Source organism: Schistocerca cancellata, chromosome 2, assembly GCF_023864275.1.
Source record: "Schistocerca cancellata isolate TAMUIC-IGC-003103 chromosome 2, iqSchCanc2.1, whole genome shotgun sequence".
NCBI classification, from domain to species: Eukaryota; Metazoa; Arthropoda; class Insecta; order Orthoptera; family Acrididae; genus Schistocerca; species Schistocerca cancellata.
In genome coordinates, this window is record NC_064627.1 from 22042205 (window position 1) to 22068414 (window position 26210).

Below are 26210 nucleotides of genomic sequence, written 5' to 3' on the forward strand. Positions count from 1 at the left end.
GCATCTTTGAGAAATCTATCTCATTGTGGGACTAAAAGAAGAGTTAATGGAGAAAAAGCTAAATGTCTACATCAGTTCTATCTGTGCATTTGGTAATTAAATCTTGTTGACTTGCATACCTGCATTATTAGTAATATATTAATGAATTTTAGGTTATATTTGTCTATGTGCAACTGATAAATGCAATTTTTGTGTTATCGAACCGATTTTACCTTACTTTAGCGAGGTGTCTTTAGTGGTGTTATGTATAGTGCTCTATTGCTTATAAGCTACAAACATTACATAAACAATACATATATTTTATTACTTATGGTATGTGTTTGTCTTTCACATGTGTTGTGCTGTTCTTCTGGTGGAGCTATTCTTATTTCTTTACCAGTAAGGAATCTTATCAGCAAAGACAAATTAATAAAATGGCAGGATCTGAACTGTTTGTACAGCTTGTTCACAATAAATTGGCACTTTTACTGGCGCTGTAAAAAACAGAGAAAATTGGAACTAGTCAAAAGAATTTTATTTGTCTCTGAGTGGTGCCAATGTTAAGCTGCCACTAGACATGAAGTGTTACTGTACGAGTCGAAAGGCACAAAACACATATAATAGTATCAGAAGTGCTTCAAACAGCTAATGCTGGCCTCCCCTCACAGTTACTCTCCCTTTGGCAGTTCTAATTTGGGGGAAGGCACACTTTCTGCAATTCTTGACATCCACCACACATATTGCCAACTTATTATGTTGTTATGGATATGCTGTAGCTTACAAATAAAGTAGCATGGAAAGTAAATGAAAAATGCTGCATTTAAGTGAGAATGTATATCTGTTTAAGGTCACAGAAGATGTTTCATAAAGTAAAGTAGACCACTTGTAACAAAGTGAAAACTAGATTTATCATTTGCACATTCACAAACAGAACATAAATATGATTAATATAATACAATAAACAACAGAAAATCTGGGAGTGAATAGCAACAATATGAACTGGGAAAGATTGCTACTCACCATACAGGGGCACTGAATGGCAGACAGACACATTTTAAATGTACCTGTCTGTAGTTGGGAGCTCCAATGTTAGGTGCGTAATGGGGCCCCTTAGGAACATGGTTGCCAAGGAGGGGAAGGAAGCCAGTGTGCACTCCGTGAGCATTGTCGACAGAACCAACTGTGGTCCTTTGATGCACAGCCGAGTGGAGAATCTGAATCAGAGGTCCAGGCGGTTCTGTGACCATGTAGGCTGCAGATTCCTTGACTTGTGGCATCGGGTGGTGGGTTTCCGGGTTCCGCTTAATAGGTCAGGAGTCCATTACAACCACAAAGTGTCTACATGGGTAGTGGGGGCTGTGTGGAAGGGACTGGGTTAGTTTTTAGGTTAGAGGGTCTCAGGAAACCACAGAAAGGGTGTCTGTCTAAACAGGGGCAGGTAAAACACAGTTAGGTAGTTGTAAAAATGATTGTTATTGTAGTTGTAAATTGTCATAGCTGTGTTGGGAAAGAACCAGAGCTCCAAGCCCTAATAGAAAGCACTGAAACTCAAATAGTTATAGGTATGGAAAGCTGGCTAAAGCCAGAAATAAGTTCATCTGAAATTTTTTCAAACGACCTAACAGCGTTCAGAAAGGCTAGATTAAATATGGTTTGTGGTGGAGTATTTATTGCTGTCAGAAGTAGTTTACCTTGTAGTGAAATTGAATTAGATAATTCCTGCAAAGTTGTATGGGTAGAGGTTATACTTGACAATTGGACTAAAAGTTATTTTAACTGACCATCCCCCCCCCCACACACACATACACACACACTCCCCCTACTCTGAAAATATAGTTGCTGAACAGTTCAAAGAAAACCTGAGTCTCATTTCAAATAGGTACCCCACTCATACAATTATAGTCAGTGGTGACTTCAATCTACCGTAAATATGCTGGAAAAATTATACGTTTAAATCCAGTGACAGGCATAAAATGTCATCTGAAATTGTACTGACTGCTTTCTCAGAAAATTATTTTGAATAATTAGTTCATGATCCCACTCGAAGCGTAAATGGTTGAGAAAGCATACTTGACCTCTCAGCAACAAATAATCATGGACAAATAGGGAGCGTCATGATAAATACAAGGCTTAGCGACCACAAGACAGTTGCTGCTAGGCTGAATACTGTAACACTGACAACCATCAAAAAGAAATGCAAAGTACATCTATCTAAAAAAGCTGATAAAAATGCTCTTAATGCCTTTTTAAGAGACAGTCTCCACTCCTTCCGATCTGATCACGAAAGCATAGAAAAGATGTGGAATCATTTCCAAGGGATAGTATCAACGGCAATCGAGAGATACATACCCCATAAATTAATAATTGATGGTACTGATCCCCCATGGTACACAAAATGGGTTAGATCGCTGTTGCACAAGCAACAAAAAAGCATGCCCAATTTAAAAGAATGCAAAATCCCCAAGATTGGCGAAGTCTTGCAGACGTTTGAAATATAGCCCATACTTCAATGCAAGATGCTTTTAATAATTTCCACAACAAAACTCTGTCTCAGAAGCTGGCAAGAAAACCCAAAGAGATCCTGGTCATACATAAAACACAACAGTGGCAAGGCAGAGTCAATACCATCACTGTGCGATTACAACGGTGAAGTCATTGATGACAGTGCCACTAAAGCAGCATTATTAAACATGGTTTTCCGAAACTCTTTCACCAAAGAAGACAAAGTAAATATTCCTGAATTCCAATCAAGAACAATTGCAAAGATGAGAAATATAAATGTTGATATCCTCGGTGTAGCAAAGCAGCTTAAATCACTTAATAAAGGCAAGGCTTCCAATCAAGATTGTATACCAGTCAGGTTCCTTTGAGAGTATGCTGGTTCGATAGCTCCATATTTAACAATTATATACAACCGCTTGCTCACAGAAAGTTCTGTACCTAAAGACCCGAAAATTGCTCAAGTCACACCAATACCCAAAAAAGGCAGTAGGAGTAATCTGTTGAATTACAGACCCATATCACTAATGTCGATTTGCAGTAGGGTTTTGGAACATATATTGTGTTCGAACATTATGAAGTACTTCGAAGGAAACGATTTATTGACACATAGTCAGGAAACATCATTCTTATGAAACACAACTAGCTCTTTATACTCATGAAGGAATGAGTACTATCAACAGGGGATGTCAAATTGATTCCATGTTTTTAGAATTCCAGAAGGCTTTCGATACCGTTCCTCACAAGCATCTTCTAACCAAACTGCGTGCCTATGGAATATCACCTCATTTGTGCAACTGGATTCGCAATTTCCCTACCTACATAGGGAGAAATGACCATCAAAATAAAATAAGAGACATCATGGCTTGCACAGAAAGTAATAGATGGAAAGTCATTGAGTAAAACAGAAATAATATCTGACGTTCCCCAAAGAAGTGTTATAGGCCCTCTATTGTTCTTGATCTATATTAACAACGTAGGAGACAATCTGAGTAGCCGTTTTAGATTGTTTGCAGATGATGCTGTAATATACCATCTTGTAAAGTCATCAGATGACCAAAATGAATTGCAAAACGATATAGATAAGATATCTGTGTGGTACAAAAAGTGGCAATTGACCCTGAATAAAGAAAAGTGTGAAGGTTTTCACATGAGTACCAAAAGAAATCTGCTAAATTTCGGTTACGCGATAAGTCACGTACATCTGAAGGCTGTAAATTCAACTAAATACTTAAGGATTACAATTACAAGTAACCTAAATTGGAACGGTGACATAGATAATGTTGTGGGTAGAGCAAACCAAAGACTGTGATTCATTGGTAGAAGACTTAGAAGGTGCAACAGGTCTACTAAAGAGACTGCTTACACCACACTTGTCTGCCCTATTCTGGAGTACTGCTGTGCGGTGTGGGATCTGCATTGGGTGTGACTGACGGGTGACACTGAAAATGTTCAAGGGAGGGCAGCTCGTTTTGCATTATTGTGAAATAAGAGAGATAGTGCCACTGACATGATATGTGAATTGGAGTGGCAATCATTAAAACAAAGGCATTTTTCATTGTGACTGGATATTCTCATAAAATTTCAATCACCAGTTTTCTCTCTCAATTATGAAAACATTCTGTTGCCACCTACCTACATAGGGAGAAATGACCATCAAAATAAAATAAGAGACATCATGGCTTGCACAGAAAAATTTAAGTGCACATTTTTCCACATGCCGTTCAAAAGTGGAACGTTAGAGACAGCTTGAAGGTGGTTCATTGAACCCTCTGCCAACACTTAATTGTGAATAGCAGAGTAATTACATATTTCTAAAAAGAAAGATGATGAGACTTACCAAACAAAAGTGCTGGCAGGTCGATAGACACACAAACAAACACAAACATACACACAAAATTCTAGCTTTCGCAACCAACGGTTGTTCCTGACGAGGCAACCGTTGGTTGCGAAAGCTAGAATTTTGTGTGTATGTTTGTGTTTGTTTGTGTGTCTATCGACCTGCCAGCGCTTTTGTTTGGTAAGTCTCATCATCTTTCTTTTTAGAAATATTTTTCCCACGTGGAATGTTTCCCTCTATTATATTCATAGAGTAATTACATAGACGTAGATGTAGATGCCCCTCAATGCCTTCTCCATGTGCTGAGCAGCAATCTGTTCTAATTCATATTCTTCTGTATAAATATGTTGATATTTTCTTGTTAGCAGGCTATAAATGTCATTGTGTCATAAGGTCTTGTATGAAATTTTATGACAGTTAACGATAAAACATAGTTCATACCATTATGACAAAATTAAAGAAAAAGTAGCAACTAGAAAACAAACATATTAAGAGCAATTATTTTTATTGTAATCATCGAAATTAGCAAATCAAAGTACCACTGGACAATTCTTTACATACCAGTGAGAAAAATATGTCTTTGATGTGTTTTTTTGTAGGAAGAGATTTGCGGCAATTACATTTCATGTCTTCCAGATAAGCCATTGGAGAAGGACTTAATGTCAGGAGCAGATAAGAAGACTGTTGCACCCATTTATGACAGTGATGATGGTCTGGTGGCACTCAGTCCAACACCACAGGAGTCTGTGTACCTGCCTACACCAGTGAGAGTTTCACCTGCCCACAGGAAAGGCATAAGCCCCTACGCAACATTTCGAGTTCCTTTAGAAGTATCAATGAAAAATGCTGAAAATATTGAGTCATGTGTGTCATCTGGACCTGTTCAGTACCATGGGAACATTAAGATCTCAGAAATGGTAAGTATATTTTTGGATGGGAGGAAAGGAATGTATTCTTTGTGAGTTTGTGTGGTCTATTTAGTCATCATTTATTGAAGTAGCTATAATGCCTCTGACTGAAAGTAATGTAATGTTTTCTCAGTTGGTAGATCCCTTGCAACCTGGGGTCTGAGGGACTTGCACCTCTTTTCCAACTTTTCCTAATTGCTCTTTTGGCCTTGACAAAGGAAGATGGAAGTTACAAAAGCCTAATAGAACCTGTGTGGGCATCTAATTGGAAAAGCAGGAGGGGGCACATCAGTTCACAGTTGACTAATGTACATTACAATGTAAGAGACAGTTTCATAAAAATAATGATTAGTTCACCATCAAAAACATATATTTTTAATACTTTCAAATATAATGCATTAAAAGTTGCTGTGAGACTAAAACAATAAATCTTCCCATATGAATCCTTCATATCTCCTTGGCAGCCCTGTTAGTGCATGTGCATCAGTCACTGAAAGAGAGAGAGAGAGAGAGAGAGAGAGAGAGAGAGAGAGAGAGCAATATAAAGTGGAACAACAACATAAATCATTCCATGTGGTAGTTGGATACCAGACTTGGATTTATTGGAAGAATCCTAAAAAAGTGTAATTAATGCCAAAAGAGGTCTCTTATAAAATACTTTTTTGATGAGTTCTTGAGTATTGTGAAACCTAAGTTTCTCCTTGTGTAAACAAAGCTCAAATAACTTATGGGAATGCAGTTGGGTGACATTGTTGAAATATTGGCAGTTGTCAACTACATCAGCTGGCTGCATTCCTGAGTATTGTTTGTGAATCTGGCACCCTTACCGAGTTGGATTAACAGAGGCAAAGATTGAAAGAGGCACCTCGCAATTTGTCATGGATACATTTAGTCATCATGAGACTGTCACAAAAATGGTCAACAAACTGCTGTGGATAACACTTCAAGAAGTATGTTGTTTGTTGTAGTGAGCCTTATTGACATGATTCCAAGAGCCCACATTCCGAAACATATTACATCCTTCTAGTTCCTACAGTTATCATGCTGGCAAAATTACAGGAGTTCTAGTAGTCTCTTCTCATGTATCTTCCACAAGTGTAATAGTAAAGGGAAGGAAATAAATATAGTACAAAAAGAACACTCTGGTACGAGCCCTACGGCTGCTTTGTGAGTGTGGATGTAGATGTTCACAATTTTGGGGTTGACAGTTCATGTCCTGGTAATGGAAGAACTTTTCACTAACAGTATCTATACTTTGCAAGCCACTTTATGGTGTATGGTGGAGGTAGCACTGTTATTTTCCACTTCCTTGTTCCATTTCAGATTAGTACATGGGAAGAATGATTGTTGGTAAACACCATACAAGTTCTAATTTCACTGATTTTCACACAGAGGTCATTTTGTGAGATATATTTGAAAGGAAGTAATATGTTTCCCGACTCCTATTGAAACATAATCTCTCAGAATCTCAACAGGAGACCTCTTCGTGATGCACAACACTTCTATTATAGCATCTTCCGCCACATGCTCTTGTACTGAATGATCCCATGATGGAACATGTTTGTCATGCTTGTATCTTTCCTGTCTCTTTTGTTAGTCCATCATTGTAAGAACTGCAGATTGATGTGCAGTACTAAAGAATTGGTCAAATGAGTGTTTTGTTAGCAACTTCTTTTGTAGATGAATTGCTTTTGGTTGATATTCTTCTAATGAATCTCAACATGGTATCTGATTTCCTGCAATTAGTTTTGTAGGGTCACACCAGATGGTTATGGGTAGGTATTTTACAGATGCCAGCAGTGTAATTTAACAATAATATATCTCTGCATCTATTTACATGAAGTGTGTTACATTTATTTATACTCAGGGTCAACTGCCAGTCCCCACACCAGTTGTTGAGCCTCTGCTGGTGTACCTGCTTTTCATTACAGTCTCCTGGTGTTGAAACCAGTGGTTCCCAACCTTCCTGAGACCATTACTCCTGAACAGGATCAGTTGTCATGCACATCCTATACAAAGTTTGCGATCTAATTAAATGTTAGGTTGTAAAAACTATGATAGTGCAATTCTAATGTGTTAGAAAAAAACTGTTTATAGTACAGATATAAAGTACAAACAATGGGGTACTCAACTGTTTTCTGCTTTTTTCACTAAATAAAAAAAATATTTGGTCAAAAAAATAATAAGTCAATGGGTTGCGTGGTTTTGCTTATTTCTAACAGTCTTTCTTTTATATTTGCTCTGGTGTCTGTCATTTCATATTGTAAGTGATGTACCAAGTTCTTCACCTTAATTTTCATTGCAAAGATAGTCAAAAGTCTACTTTCAGTTGTAATTAATGGCAAATGGGATCAGTGTTCCTAAGAAATCTTCCTACCACTTCTACTGTATGAAAATCTTTTTATAGGGTGTTACCTTTACAAGATCCAGCAAATTGTACTTTGGCTTGAACTTCACAATGTGAAAATATTCCCTCATCCACTGGAACAATCTTAGAACACAGGCCAGTTTTCCAAATCTGAAAATACAGTTGCTATTAAAATTTATTACTGATGGCAAATGATTATTACCATTGAATGAACATCAAAAGCAGTGAATAGAAGAGTAAAACCGATCTTTTTTAATGTATATGAAACAGAAAAATAACAAACAGTATGTGAAGCAATTTTGACTCATGACAGTGAGATATGATCTTTAAACATATGGAGAGATGCAAGTTGCAAATTATTGGGAGAGAGAGGAAAACAAGTAAATGGATTAGGGAACAGATTAGAGTGAGAGATATAAATGATTAATGGAAAATCTAATATAAAGATGTGAATCTTTTCTGTTCTGTTTTGTGTATCTATCAGCTGTACTGAGCTGAGGTAAGTACTGGCCAGCCCCTCTATCTCTTTGTTAGTGAGGGATATAACTATGACATTGATGAAAAAAGTAGAGGTGAGCCACACAGTTCCCAGGAAGCTGGATAGTAGAATGCCAAAGGAAGCTATTTCCAAGAAACAAGAAAAGACAAAGAAGATATACTTGTGAAATGTGTGCAGCAGCAATATTGATTCATAGTGCTGAAGATCACAATTCATGGAAACATGTAGAGAAGGCCTTTATCCAGCAGAGGATATTAGATGGCTGATGATGGTGATAATGAAGTGTTATTTATTGTAATGTAGTGAGATTTTGATAATAGAGATTATTTGTACAAACTAATTTAGAGAGGCCCCTCAGAAATCTTCACTTTACCCCTCAGGGGGTAATTATCCCTAGGTTGAGAACCACTGCTATAGACCAGGGGTGTACAAACTTGCTAGTACTGAGGGCCACACACTCCTCACTCTGTCTAAATAAGAGCTGAAAAGAAATGACCATACTCTAATGAGTAGGCTGACAAAGCTCTTGTTGAAAGATATTGTCTGTAGAATACATGAAACACTGACAACTGTACAATGTCATTACCTGCAGGCTCATATGCAGCTCGTATTGCTGCAACAGCTTTGTTGCACAACTTCAAAAACTGTGCGCTGTTAGATGAGTTACGATTCCAAATTGAGATCCCTGTGCCGCAATGTCAGATAGATGGGTGTGGCTTGTAAGAATGAAGTTCTACGAAGAACTTACCTCTCGTTTCTGGGAGGAAATAAATGGTGAGTAAAAACAAGAATTTACAAGAATGAAAGGTGATGGGTGGGGGATCAGAACAGTGGGGGCCCCCATACATCTAAGGCACTGCGATCTGTGCATTCCTGTTACAGACAGTAGCACTGTCTATGAACTGTCTCATAGAGCTTTCAACACTCTCTCTTACAATTGTCCATTGTCATGCCCTGTTAAAAATTACATGTCGAGTTCCATCCGCTAGGAAGTTTTAACACAAGTCACAAATCTGGACCAATCATCAATAAGTTCACATTTTGTGCACTAAATGAGAATGCAGAACTGTATTGAGCGTCTTCTGGAAATCGGTGAAGATGGCATCAAACTGCATGCTGTTGTCTGTGGCACTCTGGGTATTGTGAAACTCATTTCCCAATGAGTTTCACACGATACCTGTTTACTTAATCCATGTTTATCTTTGTAGAAGAGACCAAGAAGATCATAATATGGTAACATAAAACTACTAGTTCAATAATTCTGCTACATACTGATGTCAGTGATAAATTATAAGCCTGTAAATCTGTGCACCTGTCTGATGGCCCTTCTTTAAAATGTGAATGGCATGTGTTTTTTCATGTCACTCGGTATAATCCATTGCTCCAGCAGCCTACAACAAACTACTACTAGAGAAACAAATTTTTTCACATAATCTAGAGTCTTACAGGTAGCTCATCCAGTCCAGGTAACCTTCCATTGTTGAGTAGTGTTAGTTTTTTATTCTGCAATTACTTATCTCAACATATGTGTGTTGACTCAAAGAAGAAAAACATATGACAGTCTTCCTCAGTGAGATAGTTTTGGAAGACTGAATTCAGTATTTTGGTCTTCTTTCTGTCATTTTCTGTTTCAGGACCAGGATATTCACTGAGTGACACAGTAACTGATTTTGATCTGCTTAGTGCTTTTAAGTGAAGCTGAAGCTTCTTAGGTTTTTTACACAGATTATTCGGTAATATTTTACTTTAGAATTCATCACACTCTAGTCACATTGCTCTCCTTTCTCTTTTTTGGCTGTCTTCAGGTTTTGTTTAGTAATCTGTGATGAAGTTCTCTTTGCTTCCATACCAACATTCCAACAAGAGTATTGATCCACTGCACACGTTTGACATCTGTTTCATATAGGTCGAAGATATATTGTAGAATACTTACAAATTTTAGCCATTTGTGACACAACTCTCATGATTTGCAGAGGAAGTGCCCAGTGGGTGGAAACAAAGAAAGTCATTCTAATTTCGGCAACTGAATGACTAGAGGGTATCTAAGACAACTGTTACACACAGCATATTTACTTTGAAAACTGCAAAAACAATACAGTAAAGTGAGAAATGAGGTGTCCTTATAATTTGCCTCCCACTCGTTCTATCTCAATTCAAAGATATCAGTTGTGCCCAAAGATCGTGCTGTGTTGCTACTACTTGTTATTGTGAAAACAGCTAACTTCTTGTATCAAGGTTATGTTGACATTAATCTCAGCTTTCAGATCAAATTGTCACGATGTTCGGAAGGAGAGAATAGATGTTTGTCTTTGAGAACACACTTTAATATAACAGTCCCATAATTCTTCACTTCAGTGCATCTTTTGACTGTAATGCAATGAATTCATATTTTGGCTGTAACACAATTGGGTGGAGTGTCATTATCACATCAGCAGTTATGTTTTCGTGAGTTTCCGTGCACAGAATGTAGCTATTGTACTTTGTTTTGTAGGTGTACTGTGCTCTTTTCCACATTAAAATGCAGTGAAACTACAGTTCATGCTTATTACAACTATAAAGGTCAGTAACCTTTCTCATGTCACAAAATTTATTTTATAATCACCTGTAAAAGAGTACGTGAACAAAAAGAAGATCTATCAGAAGTATTATACTACACACAATATGAAATAGCAGATCCTCCTCCTGGAAGGGAAAGCTGTGTGACCAAAGTTCTACATTAATCAAGTAAGTCAATGGTTGATTTTATCAATAACATCATCCCCAGCCACTCATATACCACTGGTGCATACTGTATACCCTCAACAGTAACATCACAGTGTTCAGACAGATACCAGAGTGAGTGATAGACAGCTGATACACAACCTTAAATAAGGAATCTGTTAACTTGTTTTTATAAGATATCCATCCTCCCAGACGCTCAACATATAAGCACCATCTTCCCCAGTCTGAGCAATTGGAGAAGAATGTTCTGGATGTTTAGATCTAGGGCATATAAAAGGCTGCATAACATTCATATAATAATACCAAATCAGAAAATTTAACCTCTAATCATCTGCTTTAGTAGTCTAACATCTATGCAGAATTTGGCATTAATTGAATCCTTTCTTTACCAAATTCTGAATATGTAATATTGGGTACCATGAACCAAGGACACCACCAGCATAGACCTGACGGTGTATATTATTATCGAGCCCTGCTGTTTGTATGGTTTAAATTAATTATAAAAATGAAATCACAATTTTTGTAGTTCAGTAGATGTATCACAAATGTGTATCTCATTAGTAGCTAAGATGAGTTATTGATTCAACTGGTAGCCCCTGATCATTCAGTGGTAGCTACCCTTTCTTCTCAAAATGCCATGTTTTTCATGACTGACTGTTGTGCAGTATATCACATGTGCATGAGGAATGGCCAGAAATGCAAATTACTGCAGAACTAAATGGAAACAAAGCATCTTACATTACTAGGAGCTGCTGGCAGCTCTTGTGTTACCTACACAGAAGCTGTTTTACAATTTGTTATAGCTAACTTAATGTCCTCATGGTGCCACAAAATGTAGAAAACCAGATTTAAGTTTAATATCTCGTAGCTGTTGAGGTCATTATCAGTGGAGAGCCATCGTAGGTAGATAAGATTTCTGAGAGATTGAGTATGATGCTTTTCCCAAAATTTGACTTCAGTGATGATGGAAGGGAATGATGAAAACGTACATCGGTAAGACCAAATGTATATGCAGTGTCACCTTGATCTCTGGTGCATTGAAACTATGCATTTTAGATCCAAATTCAGAGTGTAAACATATATGACACAGCAGTAATTTGATTAATAATAAAATACCTCTACAATTGCTATTTGGGATAGTAGCATTTTCTTCTAATGTGCAAACATTGTCAAAATACCTAGTGAGATACCTTACTGATCCTCCAAATATGCCAGCCAAGTAAATTTTGCATGGAATATGATGTCCAGAAACTCACTGATTATTTAAATGTAGGCTCTCTAGTACTACTGAGATAGATTAAAAGCACAATAATATCCTCAATTTGTTTATGGCTTATATTGATTTCCAATGTGTCCACAACACTTCTTAACAGCAAAATAAAATGCCACATTACTAAATCAGTTGTCAAGATTGCTGAAAACATTACTTATTAATACACCTTTTCTTTTCTTACAACTTAATACTGTAAAATAAATATTTTTTCAGGCTTCCTTTTGCAACTACAACAAATAAAAGTACATTAACATCATTGTCTCATTGTTGATGCACTGAGAAAGCTTTAAGCACAAAGCAGGATTAATATCATTGCTACTATCCAGTCTATTGCAAAAGCAGATGGGTTTTCCGTCCTCATTTTTCCATTTAAGATATAGTTTAGTTCATTATAATATGAGCACCATACTGTACTAGATGCTGAAGATTAGATGGGTAGATCACATAACTAATGAGGAAGTATTGAATAGGATTGGGGAGAAGAGAAGTTTGTGGCACAACTTGACCAGAAGAAGGGATCGGTTGGTAGGACATGTTCTGAGGCATCAAGGGATCACCAATTTAGTATTGGAGGGCAGCGTGGAGTGTAAAAATTGTAGAGGGAGACCAAGAGATGAATACACTAAGCATATTCAGAAGGATGTAGGTTGCAGTAGGTACTGGGAGATGAAGAAGCTTGCACAGGATAGAGTAGCACAGAGAGATGCATCAAACCAGTCTCAGGACTGAAGACCACAACAACAACAACAACAACAACAACAACAACTGTACTAGATGCATGCATGCTTTCAGACATTTTTTCAGAGATAGCCATTACATGTAAAAAAATGGAATACATAGATTTCTGTCACTTTTGTAGCTAAATGACTCATTGCAATAGATGCAGTCATAAAATCCAATCAACAAGATTCAACAGTGGCAGATCAAGGCAAAAAAAAAAAAAAAGCAGTGAACATTAAAAATAACATATTCAAGGAAAAAACCATCAAAAACAGTACAAAAGTTATTTCATTGTGTGATGTTGTAATTATACCTGATGATAAAATCCATTTCGAGAAATTTTAAAACTATAAAGAGACGGAATGGCTGGCTGGTACTTACTTTCGGGAGAACTATAAAGAGACGGAATGGCTGGCTGTTACTTACTTTCAGGAGGCAATATTCTAGGTACTTTTTTGACGCAAATCCTATCATCACACTTGCAGTCTGTAGTCTGTCCTTGACAATCAGAGACACAGGTCATATGTGTGTGACTTGTGTTTGTGTGAATGTGTATGTTGTCTAGTTCCAATCAAGGCCTCCTTGGCCAAAAGCTTACATGTTTGGCAGTCTTTTCGTTGTGCCTATCTCTGACTCAACATCTCCACTATATGGTGACTAGCATTCTATCCTTTCTATAATATTGTGTTCCTTTTTCTTATCAGTGTTTTCTGTATGATCCCTTCTTTGCTGATTCTGAGGAGAACCTCCTCATTCCTTATCTTAACAATCCAACTAATTTCCAACATTCATCTATGACACCACATCTCAAAGGCTTCAGTTCTCTTCTTTTCCTGTTTTCCCACAACCCATGATTCACTACCATAGTACAATGCTGTGCTCCAAATGTACAGTTTCAGAAATTTTTTCCTTAAATTAGGGCCTTTGTTTGATATTAATAACCTTTGTTTTACCAAGAATGGCCTCTTGGCCTGTGCTAATCTGCTTTTTATCTCCTACTTGCTCTGTCCATCATGTGTTCTTTTGTTTCCAAGGTAGCAGCATTATTTCATTCAGTCTACTTCTTGGTCATCAATTTTGATGCTAAGTTTATCACTAATCCCATATGTGCTGCTCTGTATTCCTGCCATCTTTCTTCCATCCATAGTGTATGCTCATTAGCCTGTTCATTTCATTCAACAGCTCCTGCAATTCTTCTACACTTTCACTGAAGGTAGCAATGTCAGCAGCTAATCTTATCATTGATATTCCATTCAGCGTCAATTTTAATCTCACTCTTGAAACTTTCTTTTATCTCTGTCATTACTTTTTTGACATAAAGTTTGTACAATAGGGGTTAAAGACTGCAGCCCTGTTGTATACTCTTTTTTATGTGAGCACTTTGTTCTTGATCTTCCATTCTTATTGTTTCCTCTTGGTTCTTGTTCATATTATATATGACTCCTCTTTCTTTATAGCTTCTTTGTAGTTTTGTTCATATTTTAAACATATGCCATTTTGCATTGTCAAATGCTTTTTCCAAGTTAACAAATTTTATGAATATCTCTTCATTTTCTTAAGTGTTGCTTCCATGATCAGTCACAATTTCAAAACTTCCTTTCTGTTGCCTTTACCTTTCCAAAAGACAAACTTTACCTCCTCTAACAGATTCTGAATTTCCTTTTCCATTCTTTTGCATGTTATTCTTGTCAGCAACTTTGATGCACGAGCCTTAAGCCGATGGGCAATACTTCTCGCACTTATTTGTCATTGGGGGCTTTCATATTCTGTGGATGATAGCTTCCTGAGAGTCTGAATAGTCTTGAACAGTCATTTAGCTGCCACATCCATCAGTAATTTCAGAAATCCCAAAGTAATGTTGTCTATTCCTTTTGCCTTACTTGATTGCAAGTCTTCTAAAGCTCTGTTCAAATCTGGCTCTAATACTGGATCCCCTATGTATTCAGTACTCCCATTTCTTCTCCGCATCATCATATGCTCCTGTCTCTTGTAGAGGTCTTCAGTGTTCTCTTTCATCATATTTACTCCCTCCTTTGCATTTGAAAGTTGAATTCTTAATGTTTATGCCCTTCAAATGAGCTTTTCTCTTGCTGCCATTTCACCTTGGCTTCCCTGAATTTCCTATTTATTTACTTCCTGTGTGACTTTTATTGTTGTAATGCTGTCTTTCCCTGAACATGTTATATTTAACTTCTTTCATTGACCAGTTGAAATATGTCTTCTGTCACCCAAGGTTTCCTTGCAGTTACCTTCCTTGTACATATTACTGTATTCAGGTGATTGTCGTCTTTAGATTCATTGTTGACAGTATCTACAGCCTTTGAGATTTTCTAGCCCATCTCATCATCCTTAGAACACTTTTTCGCAAACTGGTTCTTCTGGGTGATTCTATTAAAATTCCGTTCACTCTCCATCATTACGAAATTGTGATCCAAGTCTGTCTATGCTCCTGGGTACATCTTACAATCCAATATCCGTTTTTTGGAATCTCTGTCTGACCATGATGTAATCCACCTGGTATCTTCTTGTGCCTCCAGACCTTCTTTGAGTATTCCTCCATCTCATGTGAGTTTATCGACAATGTATTCATTATTACTACCTGATTTTTATTGCAGAACTCATTTAGTCTCTCTCTTTCTCATTCCTACTATCATACTGGTATTCTACCATAAATCTGTCTTCTATTCATTTTTCTAATGCCAACAATATTATGGGAAGGACAGATTGCTACTCACCATCAAGTTAATACATTGAGTTAAAAACAGACAAAACAAAGAGACTGTTACACATTGAGCTTTCAGCCAAACCCTTCTTCAGGAAGTAAAACAAACACACACACACACACACACACACACACACACATATATATATATATATATATATATATATATATAGAGAGAGAGAGAGAGAGAGAGAGAGAGAGAGAGAGAGAGATTATGTGACTTACCAAACGAAAGCGCTGGCAAGTTGATAGACACACAAACATACACGCAAAATTCAAGCTTTCGCAACCGACGGTTGCTTCATCAGGAAAGAGGGAAGGCGAGGGAAAGATGAAAGGATGTGGGTTTTAAGGGAGATGGTAAGGAGTCATTCCAGTCCCGGGAGCGGAAAGACTTACCTTAGGGGGAAAAAAGGACAGGTATACACTCGCGCACACACACATATCCATCCGCACATACACAGCAACAAGCAGACATTTGTAAAGGCAAAGAGTTTGGGCAGAGATGTCAGTCGGGGCGGAAGTACAGAGGCAAAGATGATGTTGAAAGACAGGTGAGGTATGAGCGGCGGCAACTTGAAATTAGCAGAGGTTGAGGCCTGGCGAGTAACGAGAAGAGAAGATATACTGAAGAAGGGCAAGTTCCCATCTCCGGAGTTCTGACAGGTTGGTGTTAGTTGGAAGTATCCAGTATCACCATATATATATATATATATATATATATATATATATACCTAAAAACAAAGATGATGTGACTTACCAAATGAAAGTGCTGGCAGGTCGATAGACACACAAACAAACACAAACATACACACAAAATTCTAGCTTTCGCAACCAACAGTTGCCTCGTCAGGAAAGAGAGAAGGAGAAGGAAAGACAAAAGGATATGGGTTTTAAGGGAGAGGGTAAGGAGTCATTCCAATCCCGGGAGCGGAAAGACTTACCTTAGGGGGAAAAAAGGACAGGTATACACTCGCGCACACACACATATCCATCCGCACATACACAGCAACAAGCAGACATTTGTAAAGGCAAAGAGTTTGGGCAGAGATGTCAGTCGGGGCGGAAGTACAGAGGCAAAGATGATGTTGAAAGACAGGTGAGGTATGAGCGGCGGCAAATTGAAATTAGCGGAGATTGAGGCCTGGCGGATAGCGAGAAGAGAGGATATGCTGAAGGGCAAGTTCCCATCTCCGGAGTTCTGACAGGTTGGTGATTGTGGGAAGTATCCAGATAACCCGGACGGTGTAACACTGTGCCAAGATGTGCTGGCCATGCACCACGGCATGTTTAGCCACAGGGTGATCCTCATTACCAACAAACACTGTCTGCCTGTGTCCATTCATGCGAATGGACAGTTTGTTGCTGGTCATTCCCACATAGAACGCTTCACAGTGTAGGCAGGTCAGTTGGTAAATCACGTGGGTGCTTTCACACGTGGCTCTGCCTTTGATCGTGTACACCTTCCGGGTTACAGGACTGGAATAGGTGGTGGTGGGAGGGTGCATGGGACAGGTTTTACACCAGGGGCGGTTACAGGGGTAGGAGCCAGAGGGTAGGGAAGGTGGTTTGGGGATTTCATAGGGATGAACTAAGAGGTTACGGAGGTTAGGTGGACGGCGGAAAGACACTCTTGGTGGAGTGGGGAGGATTCCGTGAAGGATGGATCTCATTTCAGGGCAGGATTTGAGGAAGTCGTATCCCTGCTGGAGAGCCACATTCAGAATCTGATCCAGTCCTGGAAAGTATCCTGTCACAAGTGGGGCACTTTTGGGGTTCTTCTGTGGAAGGTTCCGGGTTTGAGGAGATGAGGAAGTGGCTCTGGTTATTTGCTTCTGTACCAGGTCGGGAGGGTAGTTACGGGATGCAAAAGCTGTTTTCAGGTTGTTGGTGTAATGGTTCAAGGATTCCGGACTGGAGCAGATTCGTTTGCCACGAAGACCTAGGCTGTAGGGAAGGGACCGTTTGATGTGGAATGGGTGGCAGCTGTCATAATGGAGGTACTGTTGCTTGTTGGTGGGTTTGATGTGGACGGACGTGTGAAGCTGGCCATTGGACAGGTGGAGGTCAACGTCAAGGAAAGTGGCATGGGATTTAGAGTAGGACCAGGTGAATCTGATGGAACCAAAGGAGTTGAGGTTGGAGAGGAAATTCTGGAGTTCTTCTTCACTGTGAGTCCAGATCATGAAAATGTCATCAATAAATCTGTACCAAACTTTGGGTTGGCAGGCCTGGGTAACCAAGAAGGCTTCCTCTAAGCGACCCATGAATAGGTTGGCGTACGAGGGGGCCATCCTGGTACCCATGGCTGTTCCCTTTAATTGTTGGTATGTCTGGCCTTCAAAAGTGAAGAAGTTGTGGGTCAGGATGAAGCTGGCTAAGGTAATGAGGAAAGAGGTTTTAGGTAGGGCGGCAGGTGATCGGCGTGAAGGGAAGTGCTCCATCGCAGCGAGGCCCTGGACCCTACCTAAAACCTCTTTCCTCATTACCTTAGCCAGCTTCATCCTGACCCACAACTTCTTCACTTTTGAAGGCCAGACATACCAACAATTAAAGGGAACAGCCATGGGTACCAGGATGGCCCCCTCGTACGCCAACCTATTCATGGGTCGCTTAGAGGAAGCCTTCTTGGTTACCCAGGCCTGCCAACCCAAAGTTTGGTACAGATTTATTGATGACATTTTCATGATCTGGACTCACAGTGAAGAAGAACTCCAGAATTTCCTCTCCAACCTCAACTCCTTTGGTTCCATCAGATTCACCTGGTCCTACTCTAAATCCCATGCAACCGCTAATTTCAAGTTGCTGCCACTCATACCTCACCTGTCATTCAACAACATCTTTGCCTCTGCACTTCTGCCTCGACTGACATCTCTGCCCAAACTCTTTGTCTCTAATATGTCTGCTTGTGTCTGTATATGTGTGGATGGATATGTGTGTGTGTGCGAGTGTATACCCGTCCTTTTTTCCCCCTAAGGTAAGTCTTTCCGCTCCCGGGACTGGAATGACTCCTTACCCTCTCCCTTAAAACCCACATCCTTTCGTCTTTCCCTCTCCTTCCCTCTTTCCTGATGAGGCAACAGTTTGTTGCGAAAGCTTGAATTTTGTGTGTATGTTTGTGTTCGTTTGTGTGCCTGTAGACCTGCCAGCACTTTCATTTGGTAAGTCACATCATCTTTGTTTTTAGGTGTGTGTATATATATATATATATATATATATATATATATATATATATATATATATATATTACTGAATCAACATGTTCAGTATAGTCACATTCTTTCTCTATGTCTTCATCTTCTGTTTGTGACATTGACATAAATATATGAACTATTATTGTTGGCATTGTTTTACTGTCAATTCTCATAAGAACAATCCTGTTGCTCAACTATTGCCAAAAACTCACTCTCTGCCCTGTTATTCATTTCATATTCGTAATATTCCCATTGTGCCATTTTCTGCTACTCCTGATATTATCTTTCACTTCTTTCTATTTCACTTCACTGGCCCTGCTACATCTAGATAGGGTGTTTGCATTTTTCTTTCCAGATTGTCTGACTTCCCTACTATGTTTAAACTTTTGACATTTCATGCTCTGACTTGTAGAATGTTTTTCTTTCGTTAGTTATTCAGTCTTTTCTTTATGATAACCTTTCATTAGGCAGCCCCTTCCAGAGACCTGAATGGGGTATTAACCCAGAATCTTTAGCCATTGAACTGTATGACACAATACCCTTGATTCAGTTTCTAAGATATAAATCTTGTAGACATTACATTAAAACAAAATTGGTGTGCAGCAATGTATTCAATGCAGTATAGACACAGCTCGGAGTCAATTGTTTTTCTATTAAAAATCATGGTTTATTTACACTTTCACATTAGCTCACACTTGTCATCACAAAATCCAAAATATATCATCAAAACATAAGAATTGTATTTGTTATTGTTGTCCACCTCCACTACATATTTCCAAAGAGCTTCTCTAGATATTAACTCGTACCAAGTTAAAAACAATATATATAAGCTCAAAAACAGTCTGAATGTGGGTAAGCCAGATTCATGCAGTGGGCACAAAACAAACGTAATATAAGGTTGTAATTGTTCTAGAACATTCCAGAGTATATCACAAGGCAAAATAGTATCAAATTACTTCTGTTTTTCAAATTATTCATCAGATTTAGTTTATAGAACATTACATGAAGGTATGTAATTATGTGAAGGTTTTAGTAATAAAATCTGATAACAAGCACCACAAAATTTGCAAATATTAAAACTGGAAATTTACTGTTATGTTGCATATCAGTTACTTCATCACAGTAAAATAAATAAAAATGTAAACAAAAATGTATGTTTTGTCTGAATTTAAAATGTAATGGTAAAAATAGTAAGAATGGTGTAAATTTGTTGTGAGAGCAGTTGCTGTTAATTATTTGCCAACTAATTTTCATTCTGTAAGATCAGATTGTAAGAATATATTGATATATAAATGAAAATTATATATGCTTAAAAATTACAGATGACAACTGTACAACTCAATGAATATCTGCTATTAAAGTACATATAATATACATACTGAAACCAATTCAAATCTGGCCAGGATGAAGGTGGTATCATGTAGGAGGCATGTTCTTAAGTAAGTACCATTTTGAAATTTAAAAAAAGATGTGCTAAGATATCTCAATAATTTTATTTTTACATGAAAGCCTGTACATTAATCTACTTTTCTACATAATTTCTGTCAATACTGAGGCACTTGTCATAACGTTGTACCAGTTTTTGAATACCCTCCTCATAGAAGTCTGCCACCTGACTTGTTAACCACTGCATCACCACTGTTTTGACTTCGTCATCATCTTGAAGACGCTGACTGCCCAGGTGTTTCTTCAAGTGCAGGAACAGGTGGTAGTCACTGGGCGCAAGATCGGCGCTGTACGGAGGATGATTTTGAGTTTTCCATGGAAAAGATGTGATGAGATCTTTGGTCTGATTCGCCACATGTGGACGGGCATTGTCTTGCAGCAAAACGTTGCCCTTGTTCAACTTCCATAGACTGTTCCTTTGATTCTGGTGTGATGTAAGCCACCCATGTTTCATCGCCCTTAACAATTTGGCTTAAGAAATCATCGCCGTCATTGTGGTGCCGCTCAAGGGGAGTCAATGCACTGTCAAAATGTTTGGTTTTGTGCATATCTGTCAACATTTTCTGTACCCAACGTGCACACAATTTTCGGTAATTCAAGTGCTTGGTCACAATGCCATACAAAACACTATGAGAAACTAAAATTAAAAGGAAGGTCAGCATTGGCCATATTATTGATGTTTTATTGATACCAGAATTGATTTTCGATCACATAGTGATCATCTTCAGTTCTGTACAAATTAAACTCAGACACTGGTGTCAAGTTATCAATAACCAAAACTGAGAAGCGATCACAATATTTATATCAATAAAACATCAATATTACGGCCAATGCTGACCTTCCTTTTAATTTAACATATATGATCGTTGTGCACACAACACTCCATGGAGTCGCCAATCAACTATGAGAAACATTAGGAAAGTCATCCCGCAAGGAGGAAATCATAAAGCATCTGTTGTCTCTCACCTTATTGTCCACTTCCTGCACCAAACTTTCATGAATGACCGAAGGACGCCCACTCCATTGTTCACCATGAACATTTGTGTGGCCATCTTTAAATGCTCTCACCCACTTTCTTACCATTCCATCAGTCATAATGTTTTCTCCGTAAACTGCACAGATCTCACGATGAGTATCAATCGATTTTAGGCCTTCAGCACTAAGAAATCTTATAACAGCCCATACTTCACAGTCGGCTGGACTCACGATGGTTGGAGGCATCTTAAACACTCAGTACACAACGTAGACAAGGAAGAACCAGACTGTAATGGTGTCAGTCTGTAGATTAATGTACAGGCTTTCATGTAACAATAAAATTATTGAGATATCTTAGCATGCCTTTTTTAATTTCAAAATGGTACTTACTTAAAATACATGCCTCGTATTTCATTCCTTGAGCAAAACATCCAGTAGGGTAGGATTTGTTATAAGAGGTCATCATGACACTTTTTCAGTTACAGGCCACAAGTCCTGTGGATGCACATTGTGTGCCTTTAATGCAGTGGTTTCAGTTGCCTTCTGCATCCTCATGCTGTTGATCATTGCTGATTTTTCCATCTTTTAGGGGTAATTCCCCACCCTAAGGGTCAGGGAGCCTTAAAACTCTGCTGGCCGGGGTGGCCGAGTGGTTCTAGGCGCTACAGTCTGGAGCCGCGCGCCCACTACGGTCACAGGTTCGAATCCTGCCTCGGGCATGGATGTGTGTGATGTCCTTAGGTTAGTTAGGTTTAATTAGTTCTAAGTTCTAGGCGACTGATGACCTCAGAAGTTACGTCGCATAGTGCTCAGAGCCATTTGAACCATTTCAACCTTAAAACTCTGCCTACTCCTCCATCATTTTTGACAAGGCCATTGGCAGAAGAGGGTGACCTTTTATGCCAGAGGGCTTCAGCAGCTGCCCTTCTGATAATTTTCATTCAAAATTTAAGGGTAGACAAAGATGAACAGAGCGGGGGGGGGGGGGGGGGGGGGGGTTGGAGGTGGAGGTGGCACTGAAGAGAGAGAGAGACAGAGAGAGAGAGTAGGAAGTCAAAGATAGTATGTCAGTCAGTGCACGACAGTGCACAGTACCAATACATACCAAAGAGCAGTGTGTGATAATGCATTTTTGCAGGAGGCCATATCTTGGGTTCAATTGATCACAGAGGTAAGGGATCAAGTGTTTTGGGGTTCATGAGTAATTCCTGAGAAAAAAAAGCCGTAATTTTCCAAAAACTTTATGACATGTTATCTCTGTATAATGGGCAGTTATGCCTTTATGGGCTATCTTGACCTGGAAATTATTCAATGGTGCCACCTTGTAACATAAGCACATTACAAAAAACTATTTTGTTATATGGAATTCTTTGTTTTTGCAAATCAGACACCACATCTTTGGTGTACTGTAGGTGCAACCTAAAAATATAGTGCATTTTTGTGCAAAGTAGTGTAGAGTGAACTTGCTTTGGAAGGGAGACAATTTTATTTTAACCATATATTATATTTTTGTTGGTATGTATCAGAGGAATATAAGTGTGTCAAAATGTATAAATAAACTGTCAGCAGTGGGAGCAAAAGAGAAAGAGAGATAGATGAAGACAGTAGCAGGGAGAGCAAAAGAGAGAGGAGGCAGTATAAAAGAAAATGAGAGAGATAAGTGGAGACCATACATAGGCTTGTGGGGCAGGTAGTTTGGTCCCTTTTGCCACCCCATCCCATTTGCTCCACAAGCAATGAACTTTACCATGAAAAAATTACTAGCCCACTTTCTCCCATCTTTAATACCAAGATTTAAACTATCTCAGTCTAGGGCTCAAAAATGGGGTAGTACCATATGTGGTTCATGTTTGGGGATAGGTTTGGAAATACGTTTTCTAAGCCACAGTGTGACAGGGATATCCCAGGCCCATTTCATCAGCAAGCCAGGCAAACTGTTCTTGCAGGGCTAAAGTCTTGAATGATGTTCCAAATTGTTGTGATACTGAGTGACACAATAGAGATGCGAAGGCAACAATAGCTGTAGTGAGTGTGTTTGGAACATTGTTGTGTGTGTGTTGATGAGAAATGTATTTCCTGGAGCTTAGGAGGGTACAAGGCCTCAGAACAGGACATGAGGGCACGAAGAAACAGTTGCCAAGGGCACATGGCTAGCACAACAAAAAATAAAGGCACAATGTGTTGTTTGTGCCAAGAAAACTGATGGTCTATTAAGTGGAGTGGTAAATAAGTAAAATAGTAGTATAAGAGAAAGTCTAATAAGCAAACTTTGCAAATTTAATATAGTTTCTGAACCATGTGGTTAAAGGTGCCAGACACGTCTGTAAAGGGAACTGGTTCCTTAAACACGATACGATGTTCACAGGACTTGGGGATCTCTGGTACACACTGTTTCCAGCGGGGTACTTGGGGATCAAATCTTCGCATAGAGGGGAGTAGTGTAGCACCACTACAAGGCAAGTGAAAGATGTAGGCAGTAATAGATGAGTTTATTCATTGTGAGATGGGCCAGGCAGAGCTCTGCAAAAAATGTCATTACAGCGGTAAGATGTGGTTCTTGCGATGCAGGCAAGGAGATTTCACCAATGGGCTTTAGTATTGTTGTCAAGAATGTGACTTAATGGTACATTGGCATAACTGGTGTGTTTTTACCGGGAATAAATAGCAGTAATTTTGTAGCAGCTTCGTTTGCAGCCCGGCGGTACTACTAGGAAATGGGTGGTATAACTGATGAAGGGACAAATTGGAGCCACCAGCACCAGTCACAAGTTTGGCCTACCTGCTCCCCACACCGAGTTCAATTTCTGGACTTGAAGCCTCAGTGTGAGAGGGATATCCCAGGCCCACTTCATCTGCAAGCCAGATTCCTGCTCAGGCAGGCAGGAGGTTGAGTTCCAGGCATGGCAGTCACCTTCCGCTGCCACTGGCGCAGGCACAGCCACGTTTCACATCATCAGCCACTGGCACTGGCACGGGTGTCCCGCTGCCTTCAAGTGCTGCTCATGTTGTGTGCCACATGCCCGGCCCTGACGGCATCAATGCTAGGCCCGTGTGTCTCGGCCATCTGTCTAGTGATCTGATGTCACCTTGACGTGTGCTGAGAGAGGAAGTGTTTATTTTGATTACTGTCTTTCTCTGGGCCACCTCTGGCTAGCAACCCTCTGCCACCAGCATATATCACACACAGCTATGCCTGCAAATATGAAAAATCATGATGTGATGGGATTATTCCTTCTTTGAGAAGTGGATAGAGGGAGCATGTAAAACCAGGTTACTGAGAAAAATATAGAACAGTAAGCAATAAATCACATACCTAATAAATTTCGTACCTGTGACATAGCAGTTAAAGTATTCCTAAGTGACTTTCATTGCTTATAACTGTCCTAGTGACACCAATACCGCAGAGCAAAAATTTAATCAGAGTTATCATGTTACGATAAGATAACATCATAGCCAAATTAACTCATTCTTTATTTTATTTTTCAGCCTGACAGCTGCACAGAATCAACATATTCAAAAATCCAGGGGAATTCACGGCATAGTAATGAAGGAACTGAATGGATACCACTTCATAACTTGTATCAGGCTCATAGATACTAATGACTTATCAGTATCAGAAAGCATTACATGTTATTGCCACTAAAGGCACTTGCTACATAATTTAATAAGTGCCTTTCCATAAATAATATTTTTAATGAGTTGAGTGTTGTAATTAACGTACTGTATGATACTGCTTCTCCATCTCAGGTAAAATGAATATTTCAGTAAACTATGTTGTATGTAGCACATTTATATTTGACAATAATGTTTGTAACAAATGGTGATTAAAAACTTTTGAGAGAATGTGTCTTCTGTTTTGAAAGATGTTTGTTTACTGCCCCTTTATATCCACTTTTACTGTATGGTTCCGAGTCCAAAATTTCATCTCATAACAAAATACTAAGGAAGAGGGAATGGTTTCAAAAAGACTTTGACCCAGAATAGCTTGGAGGAAGAAAGAACTTTTTAAGTACTCAATTTTGTACTTCTACATGACATATGATGTAGTGATAATAACCTTCAAGCAGCACAAGAAGCTAATACTTCAGACATTATGATGATGTTCACAAATATTAAACAAATAATTAATATTAACCATTTATAGTTTAAATGAAAATTAATTATAGCCTGAGAAAAATATTTTTTGATAATCATACAATTTTAGCAGGCATGTAAAATATACCCAGTTTTCAGACATAATGAGAAGAATTATTTGAAATAGATAATTAATGCTCTCTGTTGTAAGCCATTCTACCAGTTCTTGCAATGACAGCTAGATCTATATGATTGTAAAACATTTTTTTTGTTCTGTATAGTTCCACTTGAGTGGTGCCTGAGTATCTCAAGGTCTAAGACATGTTTATTACTGCATCAAATAATAATACACTGAACTGAAATGGCCACATTTTTCAAAGCTCACAACAGACTCTTCATTAGACTACTATTCAGTGACTCTCAGTATCCTCATTTCAGGCAGGGCCACAACTAGGCTGGGCAGTGCCAGAGATTGCTTTAGGAGGTGCCCTTGGCATGCAAAAGATCAAGAGGAAAAAATGAAAAAAAGGAAATTCTGATAAAATAGAAAAGCAACATTTTTATGGTCAGTGGCGGAGTTCTGAAATTAGTATGGAATTCAATCTAAATTACTGAATTTTTTAGTTGCCCTTCATTGTAATAATATATAATTATCAAATATGAAAAAATAGCAGAATAGTGCAAAACACTAATAAAAGGAAATATGCAGAGGCATAGAGAAGTAGCCCATTTATTTTGTGAATAGGTCCAGGTATCAAACAAGATTCTGAGCAAATGATAGTACTAAGGGATGTGTACTCTGATATGTCATAAAGTGTCTTAATATTGAGGCACATATGATTTTTTAAATAGAATGATATAATTTCTTAACTGCATCTGAAAGTGGTCTAAAAGCTGCATGCAGCAGTGTAATGCCTTTTAATGTTGAGAATGAAACTCTTCACAAAAGATTCCAAGAAACACACTAAAATTTGAAAGAAAGGTATCTGGAG

At 38.6% G+C, this 26210-nt stretch overlaps 1 protein-coding gene across 1 annotated transcript in view; it reads left to right on the plus strand.

The window, feature by feature from the left end:
* LOC126150305 (Down syndrome cell adhesion molecule-like protein Dscam2) overlaps positions 1-5466 on the plus strand; it is a 195185-nt gene extending 189719 nt beyond the window's left edge. The window contains exons 14-15 of the mRNA XM_049915868.1: positions 4955-5235; positions 5360-5466. Coding sequence (XP_049771825.1) covers positions 4955-5235; positions 5360-5389 — 311 coding nt within the window. The 3' untranslated portion in view covers positions 5390-5466. The remainder of the gene's footprint in view (positions 1-4954; positions 5236-5359) is intronic.
* Positions 5467-26210: the final 20744 nt, after the last annotated feature.